The sequence below is a fragment of the Aplysia californica genome, unplaced genomic scaffold (genome assembly GCF_000002075.1).
Source record: "Aplysia californica isolate F4 #8 unplaced genomic scaffold, AplCal3.0 scaffold00396, whole genome shotgun sequence".
NCBI classification, from domain to species: domain Eukaryota; kingdom Metazoa; phylum Mollusca; class Gastropoda; order Aplysiida; family Aplysiidae; genus Aplysia; species Aplysia californica.
Window position 1 is genome coordinate 355,632 of NW_004797666.1, and position 23,382 is coordinate 379,013.

General features: G+C 37.9%; 1 protein-coding gene and 1 long non-coding RNA gene across 3 annotated transcripts in view; one reads left to right on the forward strand and one right to left on the reverse strand.

Annotated features, from left to right (window-relative positions):
* LOC101862666 overlaps window positions 1-886 on the forward strand; it is a 4,428-nt gene extending 3,542 nt beyond the window's left edge. For both annotated transcript variants that reach the window (XR_004858881.1, XR_220738.3), the window contains one exon: window positions 736-886. This is a non-coding gene — a long non-coding RNA (uncharacterized LOC101862666). The remainder of the gene's footprint in view (window positions 1-735) is intronic.
* Window positions 887-2,245: 1,359 nt separating this feature from the next.
* On the reverse strand, window positions 2,246-22,937 carry LOC101862816 (ribonuclease P protein subunit p40). The gene is made up of 8 exons (XM_005103911.3): window positions 22,778-22,937; window positions 16,764-16,905; window positions 16,355-16,423; window positions 13,549-13,644; window positions 10,222-10,347; window positions 9,277-9,484; window positions 8,090-8,233; window positions 2,246-5,782 (listed from the first exon to the last, which is right to left on the reverse strand). Exons 1-8 carry the CDS (start codon window positions 22,874-22,876, stop codon window positions 5,602-5,604), a joined length of 1,065 nt encoding a protein of 354 aa, XP_005103968.1. The 5' UTR covers window positions 22,877-22,937; the 3' UTR covers window positions 2,246-5,601.
* Window positions 22,938-23,382: the final 445 nt, after the last annotated feature.

Here is a 23,382-nt window from a genome sequence, read left to right on the forward strand (position 1 = left end):
ATTTAGGCCACCTGTGGCCCAAATAAAGTAAAGGAGGGGGGTTTAGCTTATTTAGGCCATATGTGGCCTAAATAAGGTCACCCTAATAATAACCTGTCCCCGTCGTTTTATGCAAGAAAAATTCTGAAAAAATGCAAACTGAGCCCAACAAAGAATGATAAAGGAAAATAATCAGAAATCATCCAAAATATGATCAAATTTTTCTATATTATGCTGGGTGCATAAAACCACCGGGACAGAATAACGTTTGTTGTAGGCATTCTGTAGCTGTACTGTCCGGGAATCCACTCAGATTTGGAATGTGTTTGTGTTAACAGAGATCTCACATTCAACGACTGCATGCTACATAGGTGTTTTTTTTAAAGTAGAAGTTTTACGGCGCTCGCAACTGCATAAACTCATATGAGCGTCAAGGGGTGGGTGTCAACAGAGAAGTCCTTACAGGGAATCAGACTTACTCTGCTCACCTCTCTAGCTTCAACAGCACAAGGTCTGCCTCGACTATCAAGGCACCCCGGAAATAGCGGGTCACAAGAGAGTGACAAACATACAAAAAGAAGTAGAGGGAAATGACAATAGTAAGGATTAGGGAAAAAAAGCAGCAGTTCCCTGTTGCAGATCAGGCACAGTTATGAGCGTGACATGATGAATCTGCCCATTTACAATTCTACTGTGCTTGAACGAGCCTAATATTTAATAGAGATATATAATATTGTTACGTTTATTCTATTACAGGAACGTGAGTTAGCAGCAAAGAAAGCAAGATTACAGTAACTCAGCAGAGCAGATATTGGCAGCCTTGGAAACAGTACCAGCACAGAAAGTGATACACCTTCAATGATCTTCGCAACAAATTTTTAAAATAAACCATTTCATTTCATCCTAATCTTAGAATAAGCTCTTTTATTTCACAAATATTTGAACTGAGAGTAAGTTGCTTTTAAGTAGTATGTTGTTGGAGGGCGGTACTGGCAGGATTTTCTTTTCAATACCACATTAGTTTCTGACGCTTTCTTTTTCTGAGCACTAAATGACCAATACTGGGCCAATAATGTACTTCTCTGTACTCTAAGCTTCTCAAGTTCAATGAACTACAACAAGGCTAATTGCAAGGACTGTCACCTGTGGACATCTTCCTTGATGAGTTAATTACAGAAGTGGCCCAAGTGGGTTGTCAATGCGAGTCTGAGGCTCTCTGCCTTGCCATACTCATAAGATACTTTTGACTTATTGGGGGCAGGGTGGCCTCATGTTGACTTTAACCTTTGAGGGTTCATTCAATTTATTGACACGTGACTGGATGTTCAACCCTTATGACAGGCCCTTAACCCCGTGTCATGGGAAAAGAGTACATAGATCAACGGTTCAGCTCTTGAAACCTATATGCCAAATTTCTCTAGAACTGACTTTTTTTGCTTGTCCTTGGCCACAGATAATTCTACGTCACATGTCTTTTCCATGTGAGGATCAGACTGTTTGTTTTGTTTTTGTAAAGTGTTTTACGGTGCTCGCAACTGCATAAGGTCATATGAGCGCACGGGACACACCTTATATTTTCAGTTGGTAGGAAATTTTGAATTTTGCCCGGGTGGCAGCCGAAGCCTGCTCTGATCGATTTTAGACCACCAAGGGATCTTTAACGTGCGCAACTTGCACGCGGGCCCTCCGAGATTTTTCGCCCTTGTCCCAGAAGGCTAGGTGTAGATCTTTCCTACCAGAAGATCAGGGGTGTGGCTGAAAGACAGCAGTAAGAAGAAGCAAAGGAGTAGCAGTAGAAAGAATCAGGAGCCCAGAGGAAGGGGCAAAGGAGGTGAGGGGGTGGGGGCAGAAAGAGGAGACGAAAGCAGACGACAGAACATTGCTGGAGAGCAGGAAATGAGGTGAAAGGAGACAAATTTAGAGAAGAAAATTTTTCGGTCGCTACCCGGATTCGACCCCGGAACCTTTGAATGAGAGTGAGAGGCCAACACCTTAACCTCTAGGTCACGAGAGCCCCCGATCAGACTGTGTATTGTAAATAACTTGTTCACAGTCTGATCCTTACATCGAAAAGATATGACGGAAAAAGATCTGTGGTCAGTTATTTTTTTTTAACTTTCCAGGACATTTCAAAACAATCATGACCTCTGATACTGATACTTAATGGAAATCTACATTTTTTCTAATTAATGGAAATCTACATTTTTTCTAATTAATGGAAATCTACATTTTTTCTAATTACAAGTTGTAGAACAAAACAAAACACTTTCAGCATAAAAAGTTTCGACTTTTATTTCATTCACATTGTCCACACGTGTAACACCAGCAGAGGTTGATCACACGTGTAACACCAGCAGAGGTTGATCACACGTGTAACACCAGCAGAGGTTGATCACACGTGTAACACCAGCAGAGGTTGATCACCAATACAGTCATTGGCGTCACTCATTTTGATAATTCAGATCACTCAATATATATACTGTACCCTCATTTTCAGACAGATATCGCCTCTGGACACATTCACAAATTACATTAAAACTACTGTACAGCATTAAACAGGACAGAAGTTCCTTCACCTCACTTTATTCCAAGCTTTTTTTTTCACTTCATTTCATTTACTTTTCAAATGCTTTATGCCCCTACCGATTCAGAAGGAGAGCTTAAAGAGATACAACAGAACCCCAGCAGACATACATAGGATATGTGATCATATAACTTTTACACTCAGAAATCAAACTCACATCTTCCGCTTGCACAAGCAAAGAGCTTCATAATAATAATAGCACCACAGATGAAGGAATACCTCATGAAAAGTCAGCAAAAATATAATGTCTCTACAAAACATACCAAGCTTTTTTAACGATCATAGACAAAGACTTTGTACATGCATTGTGGTTTTGATTTTTTTTCTCCAAATGATCACTGTTGCATTTAAAAAGATTTCGCTTGAGACTTACATGGAGAATGTGGGAGATGATGCTTATTCCAATAATTTAACACCTCTCTCCAATAGTGGCAATGCAACGATTTTTTCCCCTATGATGTGAGTCATTGTTAGAAGCAATTCCGTTTATGGTCCTCTTCTACTATACATCGAGCATATATTGTTTGTATTTTTTAGAACAAGTGAAGATTTAGCGACTGGTGTTATAAGAAGAGGCATCTTTGTAAGTCTATGGGCGACAGCATAGTTTATTGTGCTTTTTACATGCTCCATCCACCACAGAAGTGCCTCAGGATCCATGACAGACTGCAGATAGCAATAACTTGTAAATACATCTACTTGTAGAGAATTGCCTATGTATTACCAAGGTGCACAGTGGTTCTATTTACCACCAATAGTAATACATAGATAATGACTAAATTAGCCACATCTTTTAATTTGTTTCGAAAGTCTGACAGTAGAGCATGATAAGGAAAACATATGACAAAGTCATTATTTAGAAGTGGCTCCCAGGCGATTTTTCAGCATACCTTTATGTTGGCGTGCTGGTGACAACTTATCTCCAAATTTTTGTCACTCTATGCGACGGAATGTAGGATTGAGTCCTGCCCCTCAGGACAGCCAGAGAGGATCGAGAGTAGCACCAAATGAAGAATTAAACTAACATCGAGATACATATATATACATTGTAATGCTTAACATTTACTCATCATCATATTGATAATTAGAGTAAATTATCAAAAGTAGTTGGGTTTTTTTAAATCATTCCTTTCTTTTCTAAAAGTATTTCTTTTCATTGTTCTGAACAATTTCTTTAACAGTACCGACCACTTTTACACATTTACTCATAACTTATCAATATTCGGTATCAAAACTGGATAGGCAACGAAAAAAAAAAAGAAAGCTCCTCATCACAAAAACCATTTGCTCATACATGAAGCACAGAATGTCACACACTATAATGACAAAATGTTCGGTACACCATTCTCAAAAATAAGTTAAAATCATGTTTCATGCATGACGTCACATCTACATCCATGTTGGCCCTTCAATGAGTGGAGACCACAGATGTGCATGGTTGGTGGGTCAAGTAAGTTTCGAAGCAAAGGTTGAAGAAGACCGTTACCAAACATCTAAACGTTAAGGCGCACACCAAAAGTAGTTGAACCTGCCTTAATGGAAACCTGTCATAACGGAATCTCCTCGCTCCCCCCTTGAAAAATTTCCCAATAAAATGGAAACCTGCCTAACGCGACAACAGAAAGAAAAATTCCATTCCTTCGGAGGGTTTTACCTGTCTAAGGCGGAAAACGCTTTGCCCACTCAGCACTGATTTGAAACAAAATTATTAAGTTTGCTTACATCAACTCCGACCTTTACGCCATGCTGGGGGTGCAATTTGGGGGTAGATGTTACCCCATCCATAAGAACCCTTAGTTGTGCAGGTGGTCAGGGTGGTATGGGTATTGGGTATGAAATCTCACCAGTGCCCGTGAAAGTGCTTGAGTGTTACTCAAGCAAGGGAGCAAGGGAACTTTCATGAGTAGCCAGAGGCCAACGGTGTGGGTGTGAAATTAGTTTGTTGTTTGTCATTGCCTCCCACCCTGATTGTTCTGCCACCCGAAAAAAAAATATCCTCGAATCATTGTTAAATGCAGGGAAGTGATAGCATTGGTTGACTGTTTTTTATTACACCAATGGATGTGGCTAAGGGTGGCAGCAAAGGAGAGTTCAATAGTTTCTATTTTCAATAAGTCAAACAGCGGTCATATGAAATGCAAGCACTTGTGGCAAGGGACAAGTGAGACCAGGCACTTGCCATAGAGTGGCTTAGACAGTACTTGAGAGGAGTGAGGTTCTGACCCCTGCTTGCCAATCGGACAAGCGACTCTTGAGCCCACAGACTGAGCCGCTGAGACACATCTCCATCTTCCCCTAAATAAGACAGAAAATGTCTAAGACGGAATTCCTTTCTGGCTCCCTGGAAATTCCGTTTCACAAAGGTTCGACTGTAATACACAGAAAAGTGTATTCTTCTGTAGCGCTCAGGGATGGAATATAATACAATAGCAATTCACTTAAGAAAGGAAACATTCACAATAGAGAGGCAGTGTTCATATGAAAAAATAGTCACAGCATAAAAGTAAAACGAAGCTAATATCGAATACAAATGGAAATGAATGAAACAAAATTGCCCAGAGAAACCAAGCCAAAAAGCTGAATTATACACAAATACCAAATGAATTATTTCAAAAAGAGAAGTTGACATGGATTGATTTAAAAAAAGAAGTTGGTGAACACACAAGGTCACCGAATGAAAAAACAAAACTGGACATCAACTAAAAAAGGGGATAGAGGAATGCATCTAGCAAACTCCATTACTTCTTTACTGGCAAAAAAGAGAAAACACAGCATTCGTAAACCCCAGAAAAAAATCAAATAAAGAGCAAAAGAGTACTAATGGTGAATAAACAGAAAGGAATACTGGGAAAGACATCAGTACCACACTAGGCATAAATCATGAATAGATGAATGCTGATGCCAAAAGACAATAAATTTATGAACGGAAATATTCAAATGGAGAAACAATGAACTTTGAAAATGAACAAAATAATGAATGAAAAGGTTGAAATGTACAGAGAATAAATACTGATGATGGACAAAACATTCCACTGGACTTAAGCTACAGATGCTGTATACAGCCAGTACCTCTCGTCTGGATACAAGACAAAGCTGTAGACATTGGTACCAGAGAGGTAAAAGTCATGAGGGATGTTTTTCTGTACAACTGGAGCATCAGAGAAACCGACAACGGTCAAACTGGCCGGAACCGAAGAAGGATGTGCAGACTTGTGGGCCCTTGAAAAAGTGAAAAAGAAGAATTAAAAGATTATTTACTCCAGCAGTCAATCAAATAAATGTCTACACCACAGAAACTCATATAAAAGAAAGGACCTCTGCATTATTGTTTGTCTCTAAATCAGGAAGCAAAACGTAATTCTCTTCTATATTCATCTCTTCATTGCTATGTATGGATACTGAGCATGACAAGGAAACATGACTCAGACTTCACCTCGGTCAGCCTTTCGGTTGACATGGGAATCTTGACATCTTGAATGAAATCATCGAAACCGCATTTGCAGATCATTTTTTTTTTTAACTTCTATTTATTATACAAAAGCCATGAACATCTGGCCAGCTGTTTCAGAAAGCTAAGGGAAAGTTCTTTTCTGTCAACTTCCACTTTTGCTCTCACTTTACGTCACCTCTGAAAAGTCAACAACCCCCATATGTACAGAAATACTTAGAATGTAGACAATCTTTTTTCAACCAGACTCACCAAATGATTTCAAGTACACCAACCACTTTGCTAAACTTTTCATAGCTTACAAAATATTAAAAAATTTATTATAGTCTTTAAATGTTAAAGTTCTTACATATAGTCCAGTGTCCCTTTAAAGGTTCACATGACCTCACAATAACTTTCCTGTTCTTTCAATTCATTGGGTCCAACCCCTCGTGGACATACAAACTTGCTGCCTATTGAGGGCATACCTCCATTATTCACATATGTGATGTAGATTGGTGAAATCAAGCGCTTGTCCAAATGATGAAATTGAAGAAACAGGTATTTTTCTACCGGTTTTGACAGTTTTTAAAATCTAATTTTTTGTTTTTTTGCTCAAAACATTTCATGTCCATCTAAGAACACATTTCTGTGTGGATTTTACAGAAAAACGTTTCAGTTTCTACGGACTCACTAGCTGTGGATGTAACTAAAATTCGGCAGCCATTTTCTTGCTCACTTTACCTTTGAAACCAGGCAACCCCCACCTCCTTCAATTACAAATATCTCGACTTGTATTGAAGACGAAAAGGGTATTATTTTTATCGAAAGCAAGACTAACGAATAAGATTTAAGAGGATACCAATAACCCCACAATCCCAAAAGTTGACGAGTGTCTGATTCTGCAACAATGTGACACACACATACGCGTATAAGATGTAGTAGACGTGAAAGTTGCCCCCCCAAAAATTGCCTGAAAATCTGAAGGGATGTGGCCACCGTGCCAGTGGCGCGGGCGCGAAGCCTAACTAGGGGGGTCCATAGGCATGCCCCCTCCCCGAAAATTTTTGAAAAATTAAGGCTTCTGAACAGCCGACCAAAAAGAACATACAGAGGAACTCGGATTCAACGAGATGAGATAGAATCCCCGCTTTTTTTCTTTTTTAAAATCAATTTAAAAAATAATCCGGATTCAACGAGCACTTAAAATTAGCGCGCTCGGATTCAACGAGGTCGCTCCCAGGGTGAACAGCCCTTGCAGACGTGGCTTCGCTCATTTTTCTTTCTCAAAAAACGAACTTTATCTATTCCCGGAAACCACCCATTGCATCTCTGCATCGTGAACCATTATTCACTTAGCCGATTGCATGCGACCAATCAGTGGCCTTTTTTCATTCCAATGCCTGCATTGTTTGCACATGCATGTGTCTACTCTGGCGTGTATCGGGGTCGGAAGGGCGGCCTGCACACGTGTGACTGTGTGTGCGTGTCAGGGAGGGGAGGGGGGGCTCTAGCGGTCCTGGTGTTGAATGTCAAAGATACAAACCCGTCACAGTCTTTTTTCCCCTCAGCAACTGGTCATTATTACAATGATAAGCTAGTCTAGTCTTGATGTAGATCTACGTAATGAATTGTGCGCCGGTCTCTATGGAATCAAAAGTTGCCGTAAGCTAGGCTCTACACAGCAACACAACTTTTTGGTGAACAATCGAGATGACACAGGCATGTGCATTTGAACGAAAGAAACGTTTTTTTTACACAGCTCATAACATGCAGGCATTTCAGGCACTACTTGTTACTTCTCTTTACACATTACTTGCTCAGTGCCTGTAATTATCTACACAAAACCTTGAATTTGCTATAACGAACACTCGGATTCAACTAGATTTTAAGTTAGGCCCGACGACCTCGTTGAATCAGAGTTCCACTGTATTGTCTTTTGAAAACAGCAAATCAACTGGGTATCACTTAGGCCTACTCAGATATTGAGATCCACGGGCATCAGGATTGTGAAGTATTCAGTCGACAGAACCTTGATGGGAAGGAAGATAGATAACTACAGCTTTGTCCCAAGAAACATTCTTTTGCTTTTAACTTACCTGAGGGCCTTTAAGACTTTGAGGATGACATCTGGAGGAATGAAACCTTTCACTTGGTACACACAGCACCTCGGGCAGTTCACCCTGGGTACTGGGCACGAAAAACTGGACACATAATTGTCATCATCTGTCTCCTCCGACACCCTGTTATGGAAAAAGTATTATCCACTATTACTGAAAAGCGACAAATCGGTAAATGTACTGACATGTTTGTATGCCGACACCCCCCCCCCCCCCCCCCCCAAGAAAGAAACAACAATAAACTATCACATATAAAAATAGGCATCTTGGTGAAATCAGACACTTGTCAAAATAATGAAATAAATAAAAAAATAAAACTGGACAATTTTTAAAAATTTCTTTTTTTCTTTAGCCTCAATACCTTTTGTGTCCATTTTAAAACACATTAGTGTTACACATTATAACGGAGATTTAAAGCTACGAGTATTCTTACTACAAAATGACAACAACTGTTATTTATAGTTACTAAAAGGTCAAACAACTTTAACAGTGTTGGACAGGTGCACTTTATTCTTGAACATTTTATTATAATACTAATAATAATAAGAGTGAAAAAAAATAGTTTGTCCTTCAATGTCTGACTATGACCAACGAATCCACAGAGGAGAACATAAATCCCACGAAATAGAAGAATAAGTCAATAGAAGAGATAGGCCTACTTTCTTGAAAAATACAATTGCATGAACTGAAAATTCAGCCACAACCATGATCCAAGGGTAGGCAAGATCTAACACCTAGCCTTCTGGCTAAAGGGCAAAAAATTTCGGAGGTCATGTATACAAGATCCCTTAGCTGTCCTAAAAACGATATGAGTAGGCTTTGGCCACTACGAGTGCAAAATTCAAAATTCCCATCAAAACTGAAAGTACTCTAGTCAATTTAAAAACATATGTAGAGTAACTTCGAATCGGAATGTGGCTGCCTGAAGGCAAAGGGCCCTGCTAAGTAGGAAAAACATTCACATATGTAAAAATGAGTTACACTGCATGTTGAAGAACCACCAGCCAACTACCCCTGAGATCCAACAGGGGAACACAAAGAAGAAGAAAAAGAAAATATCTCAGTGTGGTGCAAAATAATACAACACAATTAGAAAAACCGCTATGGTTGTTTTCAAAATATTTTTTGACATTTCTTTTCCTTCTTTGAATAAACTTGCAGCTTACAAACTGATATCACAGGCCACGGCTCCCATCCACTCAAAAACTTTCTGAAAGTGGCAGCCCTCCTCGATTCCCTCTGGTTCCTCAGCTACAATGCGGGGACACGCCACACTTGTTAGAACACGAGATTTCTTTGTTAGCTCATAGCTCTCCACCTTGTCACAGAGATCAGTGAAGTAGACACCGACCGAACTCGAGCAAACCTCAGAATCTGGAAGAATACAGGAAAAGGGATATCAACAATTTGAAAACTGATGAAGTAAGTACCATAAAAGAATCCCTGAGACACAACACCCTAAGAAAAACCTAAAATTAATGGCTATATGATCCAAAACCCAGGTGAACAAAAAAAAGATATCAACATTAAAAATCTTGAGAACTTCATCTCATAAAAAACCCCAAAGAAATCGAATCCTTGAACTCGGCCAGCCAACCCTTGAAAAAGAGAGTCATCTACCAATACATACCAGAGACCCATAAATTCAAAATTTTTGGGAAAGAATTCAATTTCATGAAAAACTACAGAATATGAAAGCATGTACGCACTGTGAGGGTAACTCATAGTTTAAAGTTGGCCTATACAATTAGTGGCCAGCAGATTTTCTCTTTATTTAACAAAGACTAAGATTACAAAGAGTTCTATGAAGATTCCATGAAAACTGCACAAAAATTTCCATGGAAGAGGAATAACACAATAATTTTCAGAACGAACACTAATTTTTTACAACCTCCAGAATATTTTCAGTAACAGTGAAAGGAAACATTTCTAAAAAGTATAACTTTGAGATGCAAAATGCAAGTTAATTTGTCAGTAAAGCACAATGCATCTGCAACATCTGGACAATAAAACTATATAATCTATCTTTATACAAAACAAATGAGAAAAACCAGGGCTTCTTAAAAACTATCCACTGTCAAAAAAAAAATGCAGCTCTTCCGAAAACCTACCATGTGGCACCCATGAAATGAGAAAATCAAACTTCAAGCCAAGCCTGTCCTTCAAACATCTCATTGCTTTATCATATCCTCTTTTTCCGGGATGAAAATGATCAGCTTTCAAATCAATGTTCACCTCTGAAATAAAACAAGAGTAAAACACTATAGCACCATAACATTATGAATGACTGGAAAGTAAAGATAAAATCAAAGAGAACAAAAGTCCAGTTCAAATTGAGGCCTACCTGCAGAAACCATGATGATACAGCTAAAAGCAGGTTCACAACTATTGTTACTTTCCAAACAACATTTTATTGGGGGGGGGGGGGGGGGGTCTAGTGGCTAAGTGAGTAGTGAGTTCAGACTCAAAATTAATGGCAAGCAGTGTCCCCTGGCACTGGGTTTACATGGGTGGTAACTGGAATGTGTGCCCTTGAGCAACACACGATAACCCTAGCAACAAAAAAACCCACCCAAAAACCAGGGCGTTGCACAGTGGTGACCAGCAATGGCATGTTTGTGAAATAGTTCTGTATTTGTGTACGTTTGTCAGCACTGTAACCTAAATTTCCCCATGGGTATCAATAAAATGTAATTTATTCATTTATTATTTTTGATTTTAACAAGAAATAAATTTGAAGTTCATTGTCATGCCAGGACCTCCCATCTCCATTACATCACATAAAGCTGGGAAAAGTCAAGACTGACAATTATGGCTACACAACTAAATGCAGAAATGTAAATGAGCACTCGAACAAAATCTAAAAACTGCCACCAACACAGGTAAAAGAGGAAATGGGTGAAGGCATGCTCCCAACTTCTTAAAAACAATAAGTGTGTGCGCTTAAAGAAAGGTACCAAAAGTTGGATTTTGACCATTTTGAGTTAACGGCTGTATCTTATACTATAGGAAATTCAAGGCTAAACACAGGGGTCTTTGAACTTCTTAGATATCTCAAGTAGTTTTTGTATAAAAATATAATTTTGAGAAATGAGGTTTTTAGTTTAACAAACGTGAGAACAATACAAACTTTAAAAAAAAAAAACAGATTTTTCTAAAGTATTTATTCATGGAAAATTAATTTCCAATTTGGCATTCAGTTGACATCAATATTATGAATGGAATTCAAAGGTAAAACATAGCAGGGAAGAGAAAACATGTTTCAAGAAAAGATTTTAACATCTTTTAAAAGCAGTTTTCATTATTAGGTTTTGTTATACCCTACCCTCAAAATAATTTGAAATGAAATATTTAGAAGTCAAATCAATAAAAACCTTTTGAGCACATTGTAAAAAAAATGGTGGATCTACAATTTTTTAAAATGGAAACACAATTTGGTTAAAAAAGTGATTTTGTAATAATCAGCCTGTAGTTCGAAACAGTCTGGGGCAACTTTTGGTACCTTTCTCTAGGAGCACACACATATTATGGGTTAAGATTCTGCAATAATCACTTGCCTTGACAAAAAAAAAAAGAGACAGACAAATAAAACATTACATTCAGAAATGCTTAAAACAATACGCATTTACACATTAAAAAAAAATAAATTTGTACACAATAAGAAGGGCATTAATTCTGAAATAAGAGAAAAATCTGACACATTTACCTCCTTCTATAAACGTACCAAAAGGGATAGGACAACCTTTAGGAAGAGAAACCTAAAAAATGTTTTAATTTAATTTTAAATTTTAGAAATCCACATATAAGAGCACTCATGCAGCAGTATCATTCAGAAACAGAAAGGCCTGACATGGGGAATGTATAAATACAGGGTGAGAAAAAAACAAAAAAACTGTACAACTTTTTTTTCTAAATATCTCGCTCAAAATTTGTACTAGAATATTGTAATTTGGAATAGACATAATTCATTCAAAAGGAATTTGACATATCATTCACAAAGAAGAAACTTATTTTTAAAAACGGAAATGGTTTTTATAAAAACCACCTACAAAAATACAAAATACACCAATTTAAAAGATTTTGTTAAGAAAGTCTCGAAATGATTGGTTTGTTTTTTCCTTTCCTTTTATTTAAAAAATATAATCTTTCCATCCCTGTAACCTTCAAACAATATTTCTTTTCTTCTACAGAGGTAAAAAAAATATTTTTTTAAATTCTGGAATTCCGAAAACCAATGGTGTATATGTCCTCCTATGGACTCGACAAATTTTAACAAGTCGTTCATAATGTTCAGTGATACTCAAATACAAGGATCCACTTTGCAATAAGTACCCAAAGCCACACAAATTGTACACCATACAGTATGGAGCTGTTTCTAGAGACATTGAGGGGGAGGGGGAGGGGGGGGCGTGCACGGTTGCCCAAATAGACAGTATTTGTGGAGTTCATATAACCTGAAAGGTGAATATGGGCTTTGCTAAGGAACAACAAGTCATAGAGGAAATGTTCACGCTTTTCAAGACGATCGAGGAATCATGAACACACTGGTATCGCCTGATAGCTTTGCGAACAGGAAAATGGTACTTTCATAGATGAAGATCTGCCTTCAGAATGCGGACCGTTGAGATGTAGAAAAGTCATTGCTGCAGACAGTCTACGGACAGACGTGTCATGGGGCTCATCTACTGAATGCTGCACCCTGGTGACATTTATAGGGGTGCAAACGGTGGGCGTTTGACCTGAAGTGGTCGTTTTGCCTGGGAATTTTTAGGTCTGATTCTCTACAGCTCCTAACTGAAGGACCATTTCCATCCTTGACATCAAAGAAGGACTTAAGGGCACTTTAATATTATTTCTCTACCTTGTGCAAAAATTACGAAATGAGTTGGTGGTGAGGAAATGTTCAATACAAAAAGCTCTCTGCTCTTTACTAATCTTAATTAAATCATGATCTCAGCAGGCAAAGGAAACTTGAGAAAAACTATTTGCAAACCTCTGTTGGCCTATTAGACTACTGTAGTTTGCAATATGGCGCAAAAGTTGGGATTTTTAGTGGTAGGCCTAATGCGAATTAGTGCGTCATGCTACAAAAATGGGGACATAGCTGAAAATGGGTTGTTGTTTTTACGCATTATGTAGAGCAAAACTTTGCAGTGGATTTATCTAGAATGAATATCAGACAAATTCCTTTTGACGTCTTGTCCAAATGCTGTGTACAAATTTGAAATGCGAAAAAGTTGTGCAGTTGTTTTTTTTCATCACCCTGTACGTATAGCAACATCCACATAATATCACAAAGTTTTTTCTGGTGGAGACCATCACATACATAATGTCAATGCATGCATGGAAAAGAAGCAACAATCAGCTATGGATTATAGCGGTTACTATTCTAAATCACAGCCAAGCTACTAACTTCTAAGCAAAAGAAAATGACTTACGATAAATATCTGCTTGCTTCTGAGCCAAAGTCTGTGGAACAGCCTCGAGACCTAGCTCCTGGTAAGTGTCCTTTGTCAGATGCAGTACAAGACATCCTGAAATATAATGTCAGGGGTTGAAAGAAAAATTATCAATGAAGTTAATGAACATAAATTCCATTAAACGGCCCCTCAACCCCAAGACTCATGAAAAGCACACACCAAAATCCCATCTTTTCAAAGGATAAATATTTTCAAATCAGTATTTGAATGTATAGAGTATATTGATATAAACAATGTGATGCTTGATTTGGGTAGATCATCCAATTTATATGCATTTCTTGCAACTTTCACCAAGTTAAAAGCAGGGAGGTCGGAGTAAATAGGGTGGGGGGAGGGTGACGGTGGATAAATTGATCTAAATAAACTCATAATCTTTTTGAATACAGATATCTAGAAAATTTGAAAAGTTTTGTGAACAGGACAGCAAGCTCCTTCTGCCGTGCCTACTTTCACTAATATTAAATGTATGCAACCTTTGTGAAATTTTCCCTGAACTGCCTTCCACTGCCACCAGCATCACTGAATTCCTTTCCTATGCCAAAACAACCAACCAAAACCAGCAAACTGCCCTGATCATAGCATACAATAACAGTATGTATTTAAAACATGTCAAGAAATTAGCACAGACAACAGCAACTGCCTACAGGTAGGATTTATTCATGAAAACACTGAACTGCCTACCCAACACAGCAAACAGAAATGGCGCCTTCCCAGTACTTTTCACATCACCAAAGGAAGAGAGATAAGACCATCAAGGGTACATCTTATCAAGAACTTACTGAGTTGCTTCCCCTGCCTTTACTGCCATGTCCCTTGTACATTACTGTAGTCTCTTCCTAAGATCCCGATACTCGGGGGGGGGCAAGGAAAATGCAGGATCTTAGGCAAAACAAAGGGGATCTTAGCCGATGGGATAATCCACGGTGACTTCTCGTGAGGCCTACAATCGGTAAATTGGTCTCCCTTTACTCTGGAACGACTTGGCGAGCAAAGAGTGGTCAACCTTGATTACCAATCGCAAAGGCATGAGGCAAGCAATTTTCACTCGTTCAACCGTGAGTCTCAAGATCTACTCTGATCCTATTGCTCCCTCTCTTCCCTTTTACTTGTACAAAATTTATAGAGTCGAACCTGCCCTGGCGGCCACCTCTATAAGACAGCCATTTTCCATTGCCCGAGAGGCGTTTTTTCTATATAATTTAACTGTGTAAAACGGGCACCTGTCCAACGCGGCCACCATATTTGAACACACAACCCCTTTCACACCAAAACAAAAACACCTGTCTTAGGCGGTCGGTCACCTTAGTGACTCTATTACATTTTGTAATAAATCAAGCTTTGGCCCCTGGCATTGTGGGTGAGCCGTCATAATCTAATCACCTGTCGTTGTTGTTAGGTAGTCCCTCCAACCGACCATGTTGCGTAGGCCCCTCCCATTGTTGACCAATACGGTAGGTAACAAATTTTCAGCTGCTGGTGAGGTAAATGTGTGATCCCTCATAACCCATAGCCATAAGCCCCGCCAAGAACTCATACACAAATTGTAAGTGAGATGAGTGGTTACTGTTTACCCAGTCTGTAACAAAGTAACAATGGACATCAATATGAACTTGTGACAGAAGCGTCGCTCGTTTTCCGAGTGGTGGCCACCCATGTGCTTGTTTTACCGTAGCACTCGGTCCTCCTTGTCTGACACATACATTTCGTTTTATTGTCACCTTTGCACAAAAGCAGCAACAAAAGGGGAAAAAAAAAAAAGAAGAAAAAAAAAAACAGTGAAAAAAAAACAACTACAACAATAACAACAATGTGGCTATTTTCGGTTGGGACCTCAGAAAGGAATGGTTTGTTTTCTTCATCTTGATCAGTCCTGCCCAAGACAGCCACCTGTCTTATACGGCCACTTTTCTCCTAGACAATGGGTGGCCGTCTTACACAGGTTCGACTGTATATAGCTTTCCAGATCTGACCAAGTTACCCCGCCTCTGTCATAATGATGATGCACCAATGTGTTGTGACCGCACCAATCAGAATTCAGTCTGTCTAGCAAATTGGGGTGCAAAGACAACTACTCTACTACTGCTGCAGTGGTCAGGGAATCAAAAGTACCTACAAGTTCACAGTTCGATGCGATCCCATCTAACGCGGACTTGAAAGCCCTATCAACCAAACTTGTGATATAAGTTCAGGTGGAGAACTAAGGTACGAGTGCAATGTTTGGAGGAAACAAAAGCGTTGATGAGTTCACACCTCCGTGTGATCCCATCTGGAGCAAACAAACATTGTACCATTTTATCGAGATTTACGATGTAACTATGATCACTTTCAAGAGAATGGATGCTCTATGGCGTAATGGACAGTGCAGTGGTTGCAAATGTTTACTGCTTGATTGATCTGCTGCTCAGCCATTGTTTTTGTTTTGGAAATTATGACCACAAAGGCAGGATGTTAACGGAATCTTAGTTCTTAGGGGTAACTCTTGTCCATGTAATAAAAATTTTGTTTTCTTCAAACGGCAGGATCTTAAGTGAACCGGGATTTAAAAGGTGGGATTTTAGGAAGAGACAAGTGTATTTGGATTTACCTCCAAAAGAAAATCTAGGGTAAACCAATTTTTAGGGTCAAAATATAAAAAAATGTTAAAAACTAAGCTACCCAAAAAGATGCTTTATTTCTTCCCAACCTCAGAAGTTCAAAAGAAGAAGAAAACACAAGAGCACGAATAAAGAAACTGTTTTTACCTCTTCTAAATAAAGAAACTTACCAGCAGGAGTAACTGCTGCACAGTCATGCACATCAAGTTTTGTATCACAAGATATCAAATGAACAGCACCTAGGTAAAAAGGATGAAAAACAGTTTAAAACATAACAAAAGACATAAATAAGTATCAAACCAGTAATTTGTTGGATTTCAAGTTTATAAACAGACACTGCCAGTGGTCAGTAATTACTTCATAATATTTGACATTTTCCATGAAGATTGTTGACCGGCAACAGTAAAAAATAATCAGATCAGTAGCCCTCTCTCTTTCTCTCACAACTAAACCTGACAGGCTTCTCATCAAAGCAATAATTCTAGCAAACTGAAAACCTCATTCAACCAAATACAAACTTAACAATTCATTCCAAAATCATAACTTAACAATTGTTCTAATTGTTACATTTTCCCTTACCTTTTTTGACAAAGCCATTCACAAATGGTGCTTCCAGCAGCCGGTAGACCGGGAGCTGGGTCAATTTGTAAGACAACTGATCTGCAAAACAATCTGTCACGGATTGAGGTGCTGAAGTATCTTCTGGAAGAATCAGCGTAATCTGAAAGTGAAAAGGTGAAGTTTTTTCTTGGGTAATTTTTTTCTCACTGTGGCTATTTATTTTTACGGAGGTCACAAACTGATGACGTAGAACATGTTTTTCAACCGACCTCAGTTCACTTGAGTTCCAAAATGGCAGAGGCTAGGTCGATACGTGTTGGGACGGAATTTGAAAGTTTCACAGCCCTGGAAGCTGCCATCAAACAGTTTGAACAAAGTAATTTTGTGCAGCTGTATATTAGGAGCTCAAGGACAGTAGATTCAGCAAAGAAGAGGGCCCCAAAACGTACCTTTGCAGACAGTTTACAACTTACTGAAGGCACTATAATTAAATGTCCTCTATTAGTATTATTATAGTTATTATTCTTGACTTAAATAATTCAATATTTTTATGTTCTTTACTTGGACCTTGTGTTGTGGGATTCTTTCAAACAAAGTAGATCTCATTTTTATGTTTTTGGGCTTTGGTTATCCATTATTGTGTTTTGTTTTCCTTTCATTGCTTTCTGATGTGCTCATATTACTGTCCATTGTTAAGGGGAACAGCTCACCGTAACTGAATAAAGGTTTGGAAGAATGACAAATTTGGACATTGTTATTTTATACTACCTTTTACTAAATGACTAAACTAATGTAACATACTTTGAGCTGGTTAAAACGAGAGTAAGGCACTGTAATTAAATGTCCTCTATTATTAGTAAATATCATTATAATTATAATCAAGTCTTTAATCTTGACTTAAACAATTCAATGTTTTTATGTTCTTTACTTGGACCTTGTTGTGGGATTCTTTCAAATAATAAAATAGATCGCATTTTTTAAGTTTTTGTGTTTTGTTTTCCTCTCATTGCTTTCTAAAATGCTCATATCATTACTGTCCATTTTTATGGGAACAGCTCACCCCAAGGGCGATTCTTTTTTCCGATTCATATTCAGGAGAAAAAAATTATAGCTACGGGCATAAGAAATAATGAAGAAAGTAAATTTTGATAAGACAGAAAATATGAAAGTTGCCATGGAATGGAAACAGCACCAACATGCAAAACAAACAATAATTTTAAAAAACCGAAGGCTTCTTACTCTCTAACAAAATTGCATGAAAATTGGTGGAATGGTAAACAGTACTGAGCAAAATGTTGATATTTGAATGTTAAAAAAAATATATGTTCATGTACTCTGAAATTGCATCACAATAATTAATAAATTAATCATTGTGAAAAAAAAATAATATTTTACACCTATCAAAAATCTGCTCAGTGCAAAGGAAGGAGGAACATTTTAAAGGCAATCCCAAGGCGAAAAGTGTTAACTCCAAAATGGCCACTCTTCTTGTGGGTGTGGTACATGTAGTGATGTCGGTGAATGAGATGATGATGCTGACAGTGGCAGTGATGATGGTAATGATAATGACGAGGAGGTGATGGTGGTGGTGATGATAAAGAGAGGGTGAATGATGATGGTGGGGAGAAGAAAGAAGAGGTGGTGGTGGAGGAAGGGAGAAGGAAGATGAAGAAGAGAAGAGAATATTATGGTGAAGATGAGGAAATGGAAAACCTATGGGGCTGTTCAAATATAATCTTACACTTTTGGGGACTTTTTAAAAAACCCAAATTACACTTTTCTCACATTTGCCTCCAACCCCAACCCACACCAAATTAATATTAGTACTTTTTCCGATCTTCAACCTCCATTATTATTTTAAAAATACCTGTACATGTACTATACGTGGGTTTTTTTTACCAGCTTGTAAAAAAAAATTAGGTAGTGTCAATTGCCACCGAGTGACGCAGCGGCAATTGACAAAAATTGACTTTTTGTCAATATAATTGCCACCGAGTAAATTGGAGCTCTTTTGCGTTGGTGAGTAGATCTAGCTTATTGTGCTCGAGTGCTCGGTGTTGTGCATTTACCTCTCTGTCCCTCTGTGTGTGTGTTTGTGTGTGTGTCTGTGTGTGTTCCTGACCCCCGTCCCCCGATTTATGTTCCCCGATATAACGTGAATTTCTGCTTGAGTTTGAGTGCGTTTGTGACCTTCTACTTCTAGAATTGCCTGTGTTGGTTCTACACCAAAGTGTGGGCTAAGGCTAGCCTAGATCTAGGTCTACGTCTCATTGAAAACACGCCAAGTTGGTACCGTAGCTCTAGACTAGATGCTCGTCCAATGAAATTAGTTGAGAACAAATTGACCCATTAGACACACATTATAATGCTAAAGATAGTGTTGTTTTCAGACTTGACACCGCTTCACTCGGTGGCAATTGACAAAAAGTCAATTTTTGTCAATTGCCACCGCGTCACTCGCTGGCAATTGACGCTACCAAAAAAATATAATTTCAGTTAATACAATTTAATTAAAGGCCCATTCCATGTTTCGTGTGTTACATCTGAGCTCTACTTTCAAGTCTTTCAAAGAGCTTAGCGACAAGACAATGGGTGTCAGAAATAAAAGCATTGTTCCTTGAGAAAGACATATAGTCAGTTTGAACTGTTGTACCTTTTCAAGTCACTTAGGAAGTAACTGTTTGACTAACATGATGGTGAAGTGGCCGTTACGGGTGTTACGTGAAGAAAATGCTTCATTCTACTTTTCTACAGACTGTCCCAAATTTCTTCAAAGTAAAGACAATTTTTTATACACTCTTTGTAAATGGATGCTGAGCATTTTTCTAGCTTTAGAAAGAAAAAAGAATGAAACTTCATGAAATATAGTCAAAAGTAAATGTTAAGTGTGTTACATTTTTTTTGTTTCATGTGTCACATCTTCAAATCAGAAATTTCACTTGGCATGTAGAGTCAAATTTAAAAAAATATTTGGTCACTTTTGGCAAAAGCAGTGTGGCTGACAAGGAAACAAGCATTGGTGATACCTCAAGCTGTGGCAAAAAGGTAAATATATTATATTAATTCAATTTTTGTGTTTCGTTGTATATTTCATACTATAATTTTCTGTAACCGACATTGATATCAATCAAAGTTGAATTAATTTGTGCATTGGAATTCAAAGATCATCTCAATAAAGACTAAATTTAAAATATTTATTAGCGACCTCTTGCCAATACTGGTGTATAGTTCGGGAAAACAAACAAATCAATTTAACAAATATTTCTGAAAGTACCTCAGAACATTGGGCATACTGTACTACACTGGTGGATTTCAAAATCATGCCACAACAACAAGATTAAATGCAGTTTGAAAATAAAATTCACCTATTAAAAGAAACAGACATTTAGCCTTATTCCCTGTCAAATTTAACTTTTGTTTTCATCTCCTTCCTCAGCTATTCGTCCACCCAAAAGACTAAAAAAGCAGCATGCAAAGATGACACAACAGATGACTAATCTTACACAGCCAAAGAAAGTAGAAGAGAGAATTAAAAAACAAAACATGTTGGAATGATAGAATCTGACAGGAAGGAACACAGAAAGTATGCCCTGAACTGAATGGTTACAAAGCATCGGCTGAAGAAGAAGGAACATAGCGCCAACACCAACCACGCTGAAGCTGCAACACTAGCCAGAGAAGGATACAAGAACAAGCAGGCTTTTTGTCAAAGGCTGTGAATAAAGCACCCTTTTCTTTCCTTGGATCACCATCAAAGAAAATGTCAACTTTTAGTGGTGTCGTTACATATATATATATATATATATATATATATATATCAGTGCTGATATATGAAGAAGACATTCATGATGGAAATGGAAATCTGCAGCTCATGCCAAATACTTCTCACAAAATGAGATTGACACTATGAGGACCCCTGGCAAAATATAGAGATATATATTATAGAAGTTTCTGGAGTCAAGAAAGTGTACTGAATGATTTGGAAACCTTGCAGAGAAGTTACCATGCATTCACACGACAAATAAGAGGTCCAGTAAAATGTGTACTCCTTAGAGGGGTTTAAGAATGCAAGTGATCCATCTCAAAGTGATGACCGTGTGGTCAGTATTGGGGATTGGGTGCTTGTGAGATGTGATGAGAAAAAATACCATGAAGAAGTGACAGGAAAGGGGACAAGAGGGCTATGGTGAATGTCAAGTCACATTTTACAGGAAAATGGAAGTGGCTTGGAATGAGAGATGAAATTTACTGAGCTATTGAATCTTAAAATGTCATAAAGGAGATCACTTCACCAAAACCCATTTTGTCCCCTGGTCAGTTAAAATTTCAGCTTCAAACATCAATTTATTCCATTGTGATATGTGTCAGTATGGTAATTTGCTTTTCTTTGCCTATTTCTATCATTACTTTTGAAGATTTGCATGTTTTGTATGAATGACGTGTGTTACACGACTTCCACCCCATTCTGCGAGATAGGGACTTACTTCACAAGAACTGATATTACTGAGTTATTTCCTACCGTCAACTTCACACGTTCATGGAAGCATTTGATTATAGCTCTTTTTTTTTAATGTGTGGGAAAACTTCTGAATGTTTTGTGTTTCGTGTGTTACATTGTCACGAGAGGTGGACATTCTCTCTAATGTGGTCATAACATATGCATTAAACCTGGAATTGTTTTTGCTTTCCAGTAAAGTACATGCTAGGAGAGTATACAAACATAAAGATAACTGGATTACTTTATTCTATCATTGAAACAAAAAATTCTTTACTAAATGGTATTTTTGTCTTTGCCATGACATTTTTCTTTCTCACTTTTCACCATGCATTTTTTATATGAAAGGGATGGTTTCTACCATTTTTGAGTTCAGAACTACACCAATAAACCTTTCTGCTGAATATTTCACATGTTACTGAGTTGATTTAATCAATTTCATCTTTTTGCATTTTAGTGGACCGCTCGAGGAATGGGCCTAAACCATATTAACTAAATCTAGAAAGAACACATATATATATGTGAAAGACATTGAGACCCTTGTCAATGCAATAGGTACGTGCCTTACAAATAAAAGACATCAAGACATTAAAAGATCAACAAAACAGTTACAAAGTTACTTACAAAGAAACATTAAGAAATTAGATATCCACCTACAGAATTTTCATAATAATTTCAAAATTATTTGTAACCCCCCCCCCCTCCAACTCGCAGTCTAGCCGTACTTATTCTTAATATGATGGCTAGACTGACCATTTACAAAAAATAGACCTACTGAATTGTAAATATACATTTTTAGTGTGCAGTACCTAAAGCATTTGTATTTGAGACGTTTTAAACGTATTTAACAAAGTTAAAAAATGATGTTAAAACACAAAAGTAAATTAATTTGGTTGTCTACAAAGATGCTACGGCTATTTAACTTTTCGAATCGAGCCGAACTATGCGGGTCGCCATTTTGTTTTGCCTGGAAATTCTCGCGCTACTCCTCTCTCTCTTTCTCTCTCTCTCTCCACTGCCCACAGACAAAATTGTACGCTTTTAGTAGGCTACAGTTGTAATGGAACGTTTGTTCACGGCACAGAATTCTACAATTTTTCTGTTATCACAGTGTAGAATTCTGTGGTTTAGGGTGAACGCAAACTTTGGTGAACGCGCACCAGGTGAGAATAGCCACAAGACTCGTCTGCACTATTCTCACTCCGGGTGAGAATAGAGGTGGCCCAACAACAACGTGGGATTTCTTCGGTTGGGACCGAACTACCGAAAAAGCGCCCACTTTTCTCCTTGACAATGTGCCGTCAATGGGTGGCCGTCTTACACCACAGGTTCGACTGTATCTAGATCTAGATTCTATATCTAGAATTTATAGATCTAGATCTAGATCTAGAATCTAGATCAAGTAACTTGTTCAGACTTTAGACAGTTTGCTGTACTGAGACTGAGGCTGAACTCAATTTCCATCCATGTCGAAAACATGTCCAAATTGTTCACTAACCAAAAATTAATAGAATCTATAAATAATAATAATACTTACGCCATTGTTGAAGTAATGGTCCATGACTTTTGCATAATGTCTACTTTTTTCATCAGAAAAAGATGAGATTTCTAAAATAAAAGGAGGAGACGACGCCATGCTTGTTTGCTTGCTTCGACTGAACTAGAATCAACTCGTGAGTTTGTTGTAATGGTGTTTATGTTTTGACCGGAAGTAAGCGAAACGTGACAATGTGCTTTTCTCGTCACCGTAGCTTTCAGAACATTTCACCTTTTATGTAGGCCTATTTTCTTCATAATATTATTAATTCAAGCTGTTGTTCTTGCTTACGAAAAAATTACTGATGCAACGGATAAACTAATTTACAATATAACCTGCCATTATCTTTTAAATCTACTTCTTAATGCTGAAGCTGTGTTTTTTTTTCTAGAGAGACTTTTTTTGACGAAATATTTGTAGTGCTAGAAGCACACAGACGAAAATTAAGGAACCTAGATTCTAGATCCAAGATCTAGTTGTTATTTATTAACATTGAATGCCCAGCCACGATGCGTTATTACTATTTTGGATCAGTGAGTGCCAGAAAAGGTCGGTTGCAGTAAGGTAGATCAATGACTGGCCTCCTTTTTGTCTTCAGACTGTTG

Excerpts from the sequence above, each read along its gene's own strand:
- LOC101862816 (XM_005103911.3), bottom strand. The coding sequence starts at position 22,876 with ATGGCGTCGTCTCCTCCTTTTATTTTAGAAATCTCATCTTTTTCTGAT. Across the intron at positions 16,424-16,763 it reads GAATGGCTTTGTCAAAAAAG|GTGCTGTTCATTTGATATCT; the intron begins GTAAGGGAAAAT and ends CTTTTTACCTAG. Across the intron at positions 8,234-9,276 it reads GTGGCCTGTGATATCAGTTT|GGTGTCGGAGGAGACAGATG; the intron begins GTAAGCTGCAAG and ends TTTCCATAACAG.